The sequence below is a fragment of the Prunus dulcis genome, chromosome 1 (genome assembly GCF_902201215.1).
Source record: "Prunus dulcis chromosome 1, ALMONDv2, whole genome shotgun sequence".
Classification (NCBI taxonomy): domain Eukaryota; kingdom Viridiplantae; phylum Streptophyta; class Magnoliopsida; order Rosales; family Rosaceae; genus Prunus; species Prunus dulcis.
The window spans coordinates 26,458,157-26,471,811 of NC_047650.1; the positions used below are offsets into that span (position 1 = coordinate 26,458,157).

Here is a 13,655-nt window from a genome sequence, read left to right on the forward strand (position 1 = left end):
ATATCCAATTACAGATGTGTATTGCTTTATAAGTACTTTACGTCACTAAACCTTAATTTCTAGCCTTCCCAATGCTATTAATAGAAGAACATAGAGGTGACAGAGTTACTTTCGTATCTTAGGGTATTACGAAACTCACGCACATCAACGACTGAAAATTAGTTACGACCTCGTATATGATTTTGTGAAGCATTACTTATAGAATAGGTGTATCGTTTTTTTCCCCTTTATTCCACGCGGACAATTTCAGCCCATCCTTCCCTGGTCTCATTACACACAAATACGAGGGTAGTTTCGTCCACAACAGTTGTCTGTCGTAAGCAAACGACTTGGGCCACTTGGCTTTTAGCGTGAAAGTGAAGTGAAGGAGGAAATAAAAAAACAAAACAAAAAACGCTTATACCTTGATACACACCAGACCACCTCGAAGAAGAAGTCTCCTTTCGTGTCTTTTTCTCTCAAAAGTTTAAAACCTTCGACAGCTTCTGCTTCTTCTTCCTCTTTGCTCCTCGCTCTCTCTACTCTTTGTTTCCGTACTGTCCCTGTAAATCCCTTCTGTGTAGATAGAAGAGATAGAGAAAGAGAGGCCAATTTCTGCGCACAAATACTTTCTGGAAATGTTGGTTCCGCGGAGAGTGATGACGTGGAGGTCGGTGGCCAAGTCTCTGCAACCTCTTCTTGCCCATGCCTCGCTTTTCACATTCACGATTTTCCTCGTCCTTAAACTCCACCATGCCGTGCGGTACCATTGGTGGTTCGTAATTTTCTTTTCCCTCTGCTTTTTCCTTTTTTTTTTTTTTGGTGTTGTTTTTGTTTGGTTGCCGAGAAACTGAAAGAAAAAAAACGGAAAAAAAAGAAGGAATTTTCATAAGCATTTAATTCGGCGAGGGAGAGTGTTACATACTGTAGTTTCTCTTCTTGTACTGCATTGTTCTGGGAAACTAAAGGTGCCTATTTTGCCAGTTTATGAAGTTTTTACCTTTGTGGGTTCAAATTTCTGTATTTCTAGGTGTCTTATGGAGTTAATTGCTAAGAATCACACTCAGTTTTCGAGTAAATTTTTTTTTGTGTGTGTTCTGTTTGGCAATTTAATATTTATTGTATTGGATATGCATTTTCAGTGATCATGGAGGGCTGTTGCTTCATTGAGCATAAAGTGGAGATCTTTGATTTTTTTTTGTTTTTAGTTAGGATTTCTTATGCTTACTGTTTCAAATTCTTAAATGCACTATTTGATTTTGGTTTGGAGATTTCATAACTCAATGAAGCCATTTTTGCAATATAATTCAAACTGACCAATGCACTACCAAACCTTTAAAAACAGAGTTGAAAACATACCTGTTCACCACGAACTTACCAAGGTCTAAGCCATTCATTTATTCATGGCTGTAGCTGAGCAGTGAAGATTGTAGAAAGAACCATTTAAGGTCATCTCATGCAAGAAAGCTGCCTGATAGTTTAGGTTTTGTAGCTGTAATCGTATTGAGGGTTCCAAACCTCTTTGGCGAAGCATAACTTTCCTTAAAAAGAAAAAAGAAACCCAATGCTTCCGAATGATTCCTCTGATTTGTCTACTACATCAACTGATGTTTTCGATATTGGTTTAATGTATAATGTTTTGTTGTCTTAAAACCGCAGGATCATATTTTCCCCTCTGTGGCTTTTCCATGCAGTTGTAGCACGAGGCAGATTTTCGTTACCTGCTCCAAAGATGCCTAATGATCGCAACGTATGAGATACTATTTCCAATTTTTTTTCTTTTTTGGATTTTTCATGTTTCCCACGTATCTGTGTTGTAATGTTTTTGTGGACGATCCTATTTACAAAACAGTAAATATTTCTTTCTTATGGACAGTGGGCACCTTTTCATGCTGTCATGGCGACACCGTTGCTTGTCGCATTTGAACTAATGCTTTGTATCTATCTTGAGAGCAGATATGGTATAGAGGCAACATACTAAATGACAATCATCATTTAAAACCATGTTTCTTTTCTTTAAACATTTATACATTTTGGTATGTAGATAAATGGATAATCAGATGTGTCACTAATTCCTATTTTTTGTGAACAGTTGTAAGCTTGAAGATTGTCTTTGCACCTTTGGTGGCGTTGGAACTCGCAATTCTATTTGATAATATCAGGTGTCTATATTTGCTTCAATAAGTTTCATTTTTCAGGTTACCCCCGCTCCCGGTACTACTTTTTGACTAATCATTGGTTTCAACCCTGTAATAGTAATTGGACCTGCTTTATGACAATCTGGAGCAGAGTCCCGATAAAATCCATTGAGACATCCAGATCGTAGATTAATGAATTATCGTAAAACTTCACCAAAATTTTATTCTATGACTTCTGATTCTATTGCCAAATCTTAACCTTCACTTGATCTGAAAATTCGCGTTACTTAAGTTGTTCTATAGGGCTATGTATCTTGTATTTTACAATGTAATGTTTTGGTTGAGTAAATTGTATTTCTGCTTAAGTAATTAATGTTTCTGTTGTATAGGATGTGCAAGGCTCTAATGCCTAGCGATGATGAGCATGTGAGTGATGATGTGATATGGGAAACGCTTCCTGTAAGTTTGCCACTATTTTACTATAGAAGGATTGAGTTGGAATAGGTATTTCTTATTGTTATTAGGCTTAAATGAATTCAATTCTTGATTATGAATTGAAATGTTTGCTTCATCTATTTGTTCTGGTCACCTAGTTGTTTGTGACTAAGAGGATTGCGGTTATTTTACAAGTAACTTCTATTTATATTGTAAGCTGGAAAAAATCTAAACATGAAATTATGTGGCATGCTGAAAAGTGATAATTAAATCTGTTTTTGAGAAAGAAAGAAATATTAATGGCAGTTAAGATCTTTTCGTCCTCTAATAATATGTGTGATGGGTTTAAAGTAGCATTATCTGTACACGTAGTGAATTTAAAGATGGTAATTGTTGTGTGATATTTTCCTTGCCTATGTAGTATTTATGGAAAAAAAAATTTATGGCTATAAACTCCTTTATACTTTCAATGCTAAATTACCAATCTTTGGTTTCCAGCACTTCTGGATCTCTATATCCATGGTCTTCCTTACTGCTGCCACAATATTTACTCTTCTAAAGATAAATGGTAAGTTTTGGTTCTCTAGTTTTGTACTTGTATTTAGTGGCACGTATTGCAATGATATGCATTCATCTCTTACAATATTTCCTGGCCTGATTAACTTTATTCAACATGCAGGTGATATTTCTGTTTTAGGCTGGTGGGACTTGTTTATTAACTTTGGGTACTGTTACATTTGTGTTTACAATGATTTTGACTATTAATGTTCAGTATTCTTTGTCTTCACTTCCTGAATTAGCTTCTATATATCCTTTTACAGAATTGCAGAGTGTTTTGCCTTTCTTGTTTGCACGAAGTGGTATAATCCAGCTATTCACAGACATGCTCACATTCAAGAACCATGTTCACCTTCAATGACTATTAGATACCTTGACTGGAATAGTGGCTTAGTAGTTTCTTCAGATGAAGATCAAGACGAGAGTGCAGTATGCAGCCTGCAGGATATTGGTGGACATATTATGAAAATTCCTCTAATCTGTTTCCAGATCCTACTCTTTATGCACTTAGAGGTGTGTTCAATGTTTAAAAGATCTATCTGTTGATAGTTTTGGAATGTTCTCAACAAGTCATCATCTTAAGTACATTTATCATTTCAGGGAAGACCGTCTGTTGCTAGGCATATCTCAATTCCTGTTCTTTTCACTCCTCTTCTTTTACTGCAAGGAGCCGGTGTTTTATTTGCTGCATATAGATTAACAGAGAAAATTCTTCTTTTAGTACACAATGGAGTTTTTTCTGGAAGATACTTGGACATAACATCAAAAGTTCGTGAGTATTTTGGGTTCTTTCGCCATGGTTCAAGGTAAGGAATTATTTTTAGAAATAGAAATTTCAAATGATCTTTAGAGATCTCTACTCAACACAAACTTTAAACAAAATTCAAGTTACTATGTAGTCATTGTTGGTTAAATCTTCCTGTTGGCAGGTTTTTGGGTTGGTGGTCGATTGACGAAGGAAGTCGAGAGGAACAGGCTAGACTGTATTGTGCAGGGGCTTCAGGGTCTGTGATTCCCTTACCCTTCATAACTGCATTCATTTTCTGCAATATTTAGGCAATCTTCTTCCATGCTTCCTGCTTTCTTATTGAAACAATATTAAAGAGTCCTTGTATTCTCTCAATTAGACGTTCTAAGTACCTCAAAATGTTGTATAGATGCTGCACTATGGTGCGTTCTCGTGTGGTGAATATAGATGCTTGATTTGCAATTTATGTAATACATGACACACTTTATAACTGGAAATACAAATATTTTAAACTTTGTGTTGTTGCAATTCCCTGAATTTCTACAATGTTCGTTGATCCATGAATATGCTTTCCTACATGTTTTCTGCAATAGAAACATTGTTGGGATGTGTTGCAGTTTTGGTTCTAATTGTCAGTGTTGTTGCAACTTGCCTGCATGGCTTTCTAGTAGGTGCTGTCGCATAGATAGATATCTGTTAAATTGCCTGAAAATAGACGTATCTTGCAAAGTAATACGAAGTTATCATTGTCAATCCTTGCTCTGATCTTTCTTTCAGGTATGACACTTTTTCACCTGATATAGTGAAGAAGTTGCCTAGATCGGACCTTGTTCAGGAGGTGAGCACTATTTCTGATTCTGTTGGGTCATGGTTGCCTCTTAATTGAACCGTTTGTCTTGGTTTCAGCATTGTTTTACTATCTAATTGATATTTGAGACATGTAATATCAGCTTATAATATTTCTGTTTTCCTATCTCAGATTTGGAAACTGCAAGCTGCACTCAGTGAGCAAACAGAAATCACGAAATTTAGCCAGCAGGAGTATGAAAGACTTCAGAATGTAATGGTTCAAATGACCTGTTGTTTTCCACATAATGAGTATACGAATATTTTCCTGTTGATTTCATAAATTTCGTTCCTAACAACTCAAGTCAACCACATCAAACAATTGGGTTAGCTACATGATTCCTTCTGTGATAGAGTCGTGAACATAAATTCTTTTCCCCACTTCTCCAGTCATGAGCCAGTCTCCATTACATCTTGAATAATCTTGTTCCTACCTTTAGTGGTTCTTTTTATAACCTATTGATTTAGCTTTCAAGAATCATTATACTCAAGAAGCTCAAGAGTGAAATGTCATCTAACTAAAAACCAGTGAGTTCTGCTGGTGGAGTAGAGAATTTATGAGTACAAGGTCTGCACAGACCTGTAGTTCCAGTAGTAAGATGAATCCTGTCCAATCCCTGGCAATAACAAGAAGTAGAATCACTCATCAGTTCTGATTGTTTCTTGTAGAGAAGGTGACATCTCTCTAACTACAGAACAGGTCAATATACCTCAAAAAGTTCTTTTGTTCCTTAATTGGGTTATTTTCCTTGGGTATTTGTTGCTGTTCTTGACACGAGTATTCTTTTTTTTTTCTTTTTTTCCTGTATTACTCAACTTTACTTGCATAACAATTGCTTAGATAAATTAAGTTAATATTTTCAAACCGAAGACTCAGTATGGGATGGAGTATTCTAAAAGAAATCAATTGAATATTATCCATAGTTTGTGCCACTATTCTTGTTCCAGTGTGAGGATCTAGTTTGGGGCTTACCTGTTTCAATTGAATCCAACAGGAAAAGATTTTATGTCGAGTATGCTTCGAGGAGCAGATTAATATAGTCCTCCTTCCATGCAGGCATCATGTTCTTTGCAGGTACCTTCATATACCTTTCTCACCTAACTTGTTTTCATCATTTCATCGTAACAATTTACAGTGATTTTATTCGTCTTAATCTTAATTCTAAATGTATTTCAGCACTTGCTGTGCGAAGTGTAAAAAGTGCCCCATATGCCGCGTCTCCATTGAACATCGACTGCCCATATATCATGTGTAAAGCAAGAAGACCAGCAGTTCCAGAACTCTGATGTTGCTTGTGATTTTAGGTTGTGTGTATCAAGCAGTTGGAAGCTGGAAAAATTTGTTTTCTTTGTTCATGTCATTATCTTGTAGCATCGTGCCAAAGAATTGTATATACACCCTCTTAGAGCACTTCCACCGAAGGTCTTAAATATCGAGGGTTTCAGAAATATCGGGGGTTCAAAAACACGGAAATATCGATGGAAATATTGGGAAAATATCAATATCGATAAAAATTAGATAAAAACCACGGAAATTGTGATAAATACATGAAAATTTTTAATGGAATTTTAGAAGTTTATTTAGTTAATCATCTATTATTTTGACACAAAAAATTAGAAGGAAATGCATTGCATGGTGGGTTTGAGTGATTTAAGTTGATTACATTGTGAGCTGATAAACTCCGTGACTTAGAAAATCTGGAGTAATTAATGAAAGATAATTAAACACCTCATAGTAATTTATTTATCATTTTTAGTACAATATTTTATACTTTATAAACTGCATGGTAAAATACATGAGTAACTTTAATGTAAACCAACTTGATTTGTTATGAAAATTAGGCACCTTACCATGCTTAAAAAATAAAGATTGAAAATTAACTAAGAATATAAATAAATTTATCTAAGGAAGAATTAAATAGGAAATAAAGAAAATGATTACAGAGATTTAAGTAATTAAGCAACAATTTGAAGGGGAATTTAATAATGTAAGTGCTTATAAATAATAAAATAATGAATAAAATTAAATGGATTAAATAGGACAGAAATAAATTATATTAAGTAATTAAGTAAATGAGCAACAATATAAAGCAATAAGTAATTATATTAATTTATATTTTGAGAAACAACTCGCAATAGTTATAAATACGAGATTCCATAGGTAATAATCACAAAGTGATAACTAGCATGGTGGTTAAATGGCTACAGATATTGGAAGGAGGAGGGGTTTGAACCCAATGCGCGTGAGTTTAAGATCTGGAAAGTATTTAGGAAATTGTGTTTCCTTTCATTGTCATAGTAAAGGGCAAATACTATTTTTTTTTTTAACGGAAAAAAAAATCAAATTTAAAATTTTGGTAGGTATTTTTAGAAAGAAAAAAAATCATAATTTTTTGGTTTTTTTTTAACAAAAAATTTTGATTTTGATTTTTTCAATTTTTTTAGTTAAAAAATTGGCAGCCGTTGGATTGGAGCACAAACTCTAGATTGGACCCTCCAAGAGTCACCACGTGACTTAGAGCTATTGGGTAAAGTTGCGCTGGCGCTAGTTTTAAATTTTTTTTTAACGTTGGCGCGTGTAATAATAGGAACTGTAATAATAGCACCATTATATGAAGAAAATGAGAGAATATTATCATGTTGGTAAATTTTGTTTCATATAAGCTAAAATGGGGTTTTTTTTACGCCACATTGCACGCTCTGAAACTATTCAAATCTTTTTTTAGAATTTTGGGTTTGAATATAGGCAAAAATTAGTTACTTAATAAGATATAATTGATGTTTGTGGCGTCAACACGTAAGGTCATCTCTAGTCAGAAACTAATATTATATATATATATATAAACAAAATGAATTTAAATTTTTTTTTAAGTTATTAAGAATAAAAATTTATGGTCACTCACCGTTGGATGTAAATTCAACGGTTGACTTGAATCAGGTAATAACCATTTATGTCATATTGCATTTGTATATATCATTTTGAACCATTGGATTAATATCCAACGGTGGGTGACCACAATCTCTTGGACTCCTGTGGTCCAAGAGATCGGGACTGATATATATATAAACAAAATGAATTTAAATTTTTTTTTAAGTTATTAAGAATAAAAATAAAAACCTAACGACTAGCTGACGTCATCAATGATGTCAACGAGCCGTTAATATTGGCTGTTGGATTTGCAGTTATACGAGATATTTCGTGCTCTTACCCACGCGAGATACTTTCTCCCCTTGGAAAGCACATCCGCTAGGCCCACAAATTTTTTTTTGACTGAGGCCAAAATTGGGCTACATTTGGCCTAGTTGCAGGGCTAAAGGGCCAAATGTGGCCCTCCAAATTTGACCTTTTTTTTTTTGGCCCATGGCTGAAGATGAGTTTTGTATTATTTTAGGGCTATATTTGGCTTATGGCCCATGGCTGGAGATGGCCTAAGCTACCCCAAGGCAACAGCTCGAGTCATTTCTCCTTGTAGGCTTGCTTGGGTTGGTAGGCTCCACGCCTTGCCCGTGCTTGCTGTTGTGCGCTGGGCAAGGCCTAAGCCATCTCCTGTTCGAATTGGGTCCTTGCAATGGAAGTGCCCTTATAGTCACCGACTACACTGGAGTTGGTTGATGTTTTCTTGTCCATATCGTATGTTTATAATCTGTCAACTCAGGAATGGAAAAGTGACCATTTGAAAAGTTAAAAATTTTGGTTATCAATTTTTTTTTTTTTGGGTTCATGTTTGTGGTTGCAAATTGAACGATGCTTCTTTTGGAGATTTTGCAATAAATATTTAAGTTAGGGATTGATTACATACTTTTAATTTCAACCGTTGGATTGCATTTAAGAGACTACTAATATATTTAATGAATACAATCCAACAGTCAAAATTAAGTATTATAGAACATGCTAGCAACCTTCTCTCTAAACTTTTCCTTTGAACATTCTCCTTTTTCCTAATGACATGCGACACTTCTATCTCACTCAAAACAATATTTTTAATTGAAAAAAATATTAAATTGTATTTCCATATATGCCCTTGACAGAAACTAAAAAGTAAAAAATCCTTTGAGTTTTCACAGCCCGCTCCCAAGCCACTCCACCCAACCACGACACAGCCCAACCTCTCTTGCTGAAAAAAAATATCCAAGATTTTTGTCTCTCTCTAACCTCTACATACCCTTTGCTTCCCAAATCATGAAAATTCAAACGCTTTTTATTTTTTTATTTTTTATAATAACAAAACGAAATAAAAATAGAAAATAGTGCTTTGGTGGTGAGATTTGAGAATAAAATAAAAAAATTTCGATTACAAACACCGGAGAAAGAGAAGGAGGTGGGAAGGTGGGGGACTGTTGGGTAGGGATAAGGGAGATGTTGTTTGGTGGTAATGAGGGGTAGAGGAAGTGGGTTTCTTTCATATGCTTGTTTGGGTACCGGTCATGGGTCATTGCTGGGTATTAGTGGGGAGGTAGAGGAAGGATAGAGAGAGGATGAAGAGTGAGATGGAGAGAGAAAATATTTTTTAAATTGAAGAAATTAGGGAAGTCAATATATTTAAATTAAATATTTTATTTAATAAGGATAAATTTGAAAAATAAAAACTAACTTATTTGATTATTAATGACATTATTTTAAGTGTAAATAAAATGACACATGTCATGACAAAAAGGGAGAAAGTGCAAAAGAGAATGTTTCTAACATTCTTTAAAGTACGTAACCAATTATTAACATAAAATACTTATTGAAGAATTTTATATTGCTTCTTTACCGATGTTGCATTGCCTTTTTCTTCTTGGCTCTCTCATGCTTTATAAGTGACACGATGAGAGAAATAAGAAGAATAAAGCCCGGCAATGAAGTGGGTATTTTTTGTTTCCTTTATGTTTTCACTTTCTGTAATCATTAGTGAAGAAAATAAGAGTGGTAGTAGAAATTGAAAAGATGGCATAGGCAATTTCATCTTTCCCTTGTTATTGCTGGAGTAAAATAAAGATGAAAGTACAGAGAAAAGTAAAATTGGTAACTAGTAGTAAAAAGCATGGTTGAACTTGAAGATCATACATACTAGTACATTTAAATTATGAAATAATGATAACAAACTGGATACTTTAATATTTCAGACGGAATCCAGTTTCCTTGTCTGAGAAACCAAACAATCAAATTAGCATGTGTCTCTGAGGACAGACAAGATGGTAAACCCTCCATGCTAATTTAACATATTCAATACTCCCAAATTGTTGGACAATTTGTAATGTCCTTTTTGTGCGGGGGAGGAGAAATAAGACCAACATAAAAACAAAAATAGTAGATGAATATGCCTTGGGTGTCAGAGAGTCTGATGGGGTAGATCAAGCACACGTGGCAGTGACAGCCCTCGGTTCAACAACTGCAGTAGTTTTGGTGGAAACTTTGTTTTTCTCTAGCTCTTGCTCGTCTTCCAATTTGAGAAGAAAGTCATTGAAGCACTCATCCAAGGTCCTGAAAGATTCTCCCGGGTAGAGGGTCCCAATCTCCACATCGTGAGGGCCATCCACGGGGAAATTGACCTGGCAACCTTTGATAAAGATATCGTGGGTGAATGAGGCCACTATACTTTCTGGTATGCGTTTCTCTGAAAAAATAACAACGTTAATGTCATAAAACAAGAAAAAATATAAAGTTTCGATCACAACCCAAATTCAGAAATGACCTGCAGCAATGGTTAGTAGGTCATCTTCAGTGATGGTAACTCTGGGAAGGGTGCGGCCAATTTTCTTCTCCCACAGAGATGCCAGACCATTGATGTCGTATAGATTGGAAGGGGGTCGAAAATGAACATTTTTGTTCATGGTTCGGATGTCGTCCACCGTTTTCATTGTGAACTTTCCAATATCAGCGCCGTCTATAAAGTAGGCTGTGTATAAAATTAATAGATCAAGTCAGTTGGTTGTACATACGAATTCGCATTCTTTCTGGCTGAATTACAATAATTTAGACCATAGGTGGCTGGTAAAGGAGGGTGACAGCCCAGCCCGTGAAAGAATTTGGATGGGATGGCCCATTGGACAATAAACCTTAATTTTGAGAGAAATTTTTATATGTTTTGGATATATCACATAGTGTATCATTTGATCAGTCTCGATCTCTTGGACCACAAGAGTTTAAGAGATTGTGGTCACCCACCGTTGGATATTAATTCAATGGTTCAAAATGATATATATAAATGCAATATGACATAAATGATTATTACCCGATTCAAGTCAACCGTTGACCATAAATCTCTTGAACTACAAAGGTCCAAGAGATCAGGACATACATAAAACATATGAAATTATTCTATAACTTACTACATTACTTTTTATGATAATTAAAAATATTCCACATGTTCTATGATACGTGATTTACCAAGAACATCCAAAAATTATTTTGATTTTAGGGAAGGAGTTCCCAACATGTGGGCATGTTTTAAAAGTGAACCTTTTTTTAAAAATCAACAAAAAGTGAAGAGTTTCCGTCTTATGAATGTGGCGAAATTCTATAAGATATGTTGATGTGGACAAAATAAAGAAACAGTTCTTCGTTGTAACGTACTAATGATGTTGGACCCTTCATATAAATTTATCACTTTCAATAAATAAATAAAATGATTCTGATAATAAATAAAAAAAAGGATTATAAATTAGTGTTAGTTTCACACACGATAATAATTTCTTATACATATAAACAAGTATTTAACCGGTATTGTATTAATTGACTAACGGTTGGTTTTGGAGTGATTTTGTATAGACCAATAATCACTTATATGGAGAATCACTTTAAGTGATTTTAAGTAATTTTGTAGAGAAACACACCTTATAATCACTTAAAATTACTTAAAGTGATTTATATGGAGAAACACCTCTCATCTTTCTTAATAACAAAATTAAAACACAAGTTTAAAATGGTTTAGTTGGCTAGAATATTGTACATGGATTTTTTTTTATGTTTTTTAATCTCCGGAACTTTTTTTTTCATTTTTTATGTTAACTTTTCTTAATTTCAGTTATCAAAACCTTAATTTAGAGTGAGGTAGAATAGAAAAGAGAAAGAACAAAAATGATTAAAAAGTATTTAAAAATAAATGGGACAAAAGATGAGTGGAAAAATCAGCTCCTTTTAAATTTAGTAGTTGAAACTAAAAACAATTTTTTAAGAATATTACCAAAAGTGCCACGTGTGCTTGATCTATCCATCAGACTATTAACAAACGATTTTTCGTTAGCTAGCTTTTGATTTAAGCCCTCCATTTTTGGTAAAGATTTGGAGGATAATACCTATAATGGTTATTCTCCAAACCCTTCAAATAAACCTGTGTTAGCAGAAAAAGTGGATTCGCCCAACAAAAGAAACCCAATAATATGTGTATCATACCTTTAACGTTGCCATCACCGTAGATTTGGAACTGATCCAACGGTGGAAGAACCTCAGAAGGATGCTTGTTGTCGAAGTAGGGCCAAGAAGCAATGGAATTGCAGCAAATGTAAGTGTAGGGCACCCCAGATTTCTCAACACACCGCCTGACTTGGCGCTTCTCCAAATACATGGTGAGCCCTGGTTCCACCGGATCAGCCCTGTCGACATCGTGCCCAAACTCTGACGGCAAAAACCTCTGCAACACAAATTTTGTTGCATTACTATGAGAAAATGAAATTCACATTGACATATTTTGCTACATTCTTTTTTAAGGTGTTTTATTAAATATGTATATACCTTAATTGTGCCAACAGCTTGAATGGCCCCAACCAGGATGATCTGGTCCAATATTGTTGTACCACCCACGGCTGATATTACCACCTCAATCTCATGCTCTCTTAGCAGTTTCTCCATCAGTGCCTTATCAGAAATCACCCCCTGAAAATACTCAAAATTAAAAACACATGTTACAAAATCAACAAGAATAATTCGACCCCAGAAAGCAAAAACAGAGGAAAACAGAGACACCTATATTTATTCACACACACATACACATACATGTAAGATTATAGCGCCTCTGTCTTTGAGGGATTTGATGATGTCAGCCTTAGAAGGGTCATGAGGGCCTGGCCTGATCAGAACATAAGTGGGTTGGCCAGCATCAAGGCTAGCTTCAGCCACAAACCTCCCGATGAAACCAGTAGCACCAACAATGAGGATTCTGCCATTCTTGGCTGCAGAAACACAAGTTGACACAGTCATGGCTGGCTGCTGGCTGCTGGCTGCTCCTATAGCCCTTGACCCTTTTGTTATTTCTTTTCAAATTTTAAGTCTTTTTCCCAAGTAACTTAAAATGGAGGGCCTGTGCTTGATATTTGGCTTATTAAAGCCTCACACGATTTGGGTGTGCAAGTGTGTGAAATATGGGATTCTATATATAGAGGAGAATAATATGCTACCATATATTTTTGTGTATGGGTGATTTGAATTTGTTTTTATTTAACCTATAAGGGATGCAGGCATGGCTGGCCCTAATTTATATTTCAGCTACCCTTCAACATACAAATTTTGGTGGTGTATTTCTCTGATCATGATCGAGTGTTTTGAAGTGTAGCTATCTGCTCTGTTTCCATGCGTTGACTGATAGCTTAGCTATATAAAACTGACTTTGTTTCTTCATCTTTTTAATTTAGGCACTGTTCGTTTATAAGATTAAAACAATTCCCAGTTGGGTTCCAAAAAATTTGTTTTTTATGTCCATTGTCAAATCTCGGATCATTATATTCCAAGTCCAAATTCACTGGAGCTTTGACATCAAGAAAGACTAGAGAGGAGGAGTTTGAACAGCACAAGAAAGAAGCCTAAACTTAATTAATAAACCGTAAATCCCACACTTCTAGTAATTCAAGGTTCCCATGCCTTTATATACAAGCAGAATGCTGCTAATTAGGCACGTCGCAACGGCTTGATCCGGAAGATAATGCCTTAACTATCAAGTGACTTCACTAATTCAACAAAAATTGTTTAAACATCA

General features: G+C 35.0%; 2 protein-coding genes across 3 annotated transcripts; one reads left to right on the forward strand and one right to left on the reverse strand.

Moving 5' to 3' along the window:
• Nucleotides 1–370: 370 nt before the first annotated feature.
• On the forward strand, nucleotides 371–6,201 carry LOC117615693. 2 transcript variants are annotated; one of them, XM_034344824.1, is made up of 14 exons: nucleotides 374–754; nucleotides 1,639–1,729; nucleotides 1,856–1,940; nucleotides 2,072–2,141; nucleotides 2,507–2,576; nucleotides 3,051–3,120; nucleotides 3,232–3,277; nucleotides 3,374–3,623; nucleotides 3,711–3,916; nucleotides 4,040–4,114; nucleotides 4,636–4,696; nucleotides 4,838–4,918; nucleotides 5,700–5,779; nucleotides 5,882–6,201. In XM_034344824.1, exons 1-14 carry the CDS (start codon nucleotides 618–620, stop codon nucleotides 5,958–5,960), a joined length of 1,401 nt encoding a protein of 466 aa, XP_034200715.1. In that variant the 5' UTR covers nucleotides 374–617; the 3' UTR covers nucleotides 5,961–6,201. The 2 variants fall into 2 exon arrangements, with proteins under 2 accessions (XP_034200716.1, XP_034200715.1); XM_034344825.1 differs by lacking the exon at nucleotides 4,636–4,696 and having other exon boundaries at nucleotides 371–754.
• A 3,505-nt stretch (nucleotides 6,202–9,706) lies between these two features.
• LOC117616123 (leucoanthocyanidin reductase-like) lies at nucleotides 9,707–13,033 on the reverse strand. Its single transcript, XM_034345338.1, has 5 exons — nucleotides 12,680–13,033; nucleotides 12,419–12,559; nucleotides 12,080–12,317; nucleotides 10,380–10,583; nucleotides 9,707–10,301 (listed from the first exon to the last, which is right to left on the reverse strand). The coding sequence occupies exons 1-5, from the start codon at nucleotides 12,881–12,883 to the stop codon at nucleotides 10,039–10,041; spliced, it is 1,050 nt and encodes a 349-aa protein (XP_034201229.1). The 5' UTR covers nucleotides 12,884–13,033; the 3' UTR covers nucleotides 9,707–10,038.
• Nucleotides 13,034–13,655: the final 622 nt, after the last annotated feature.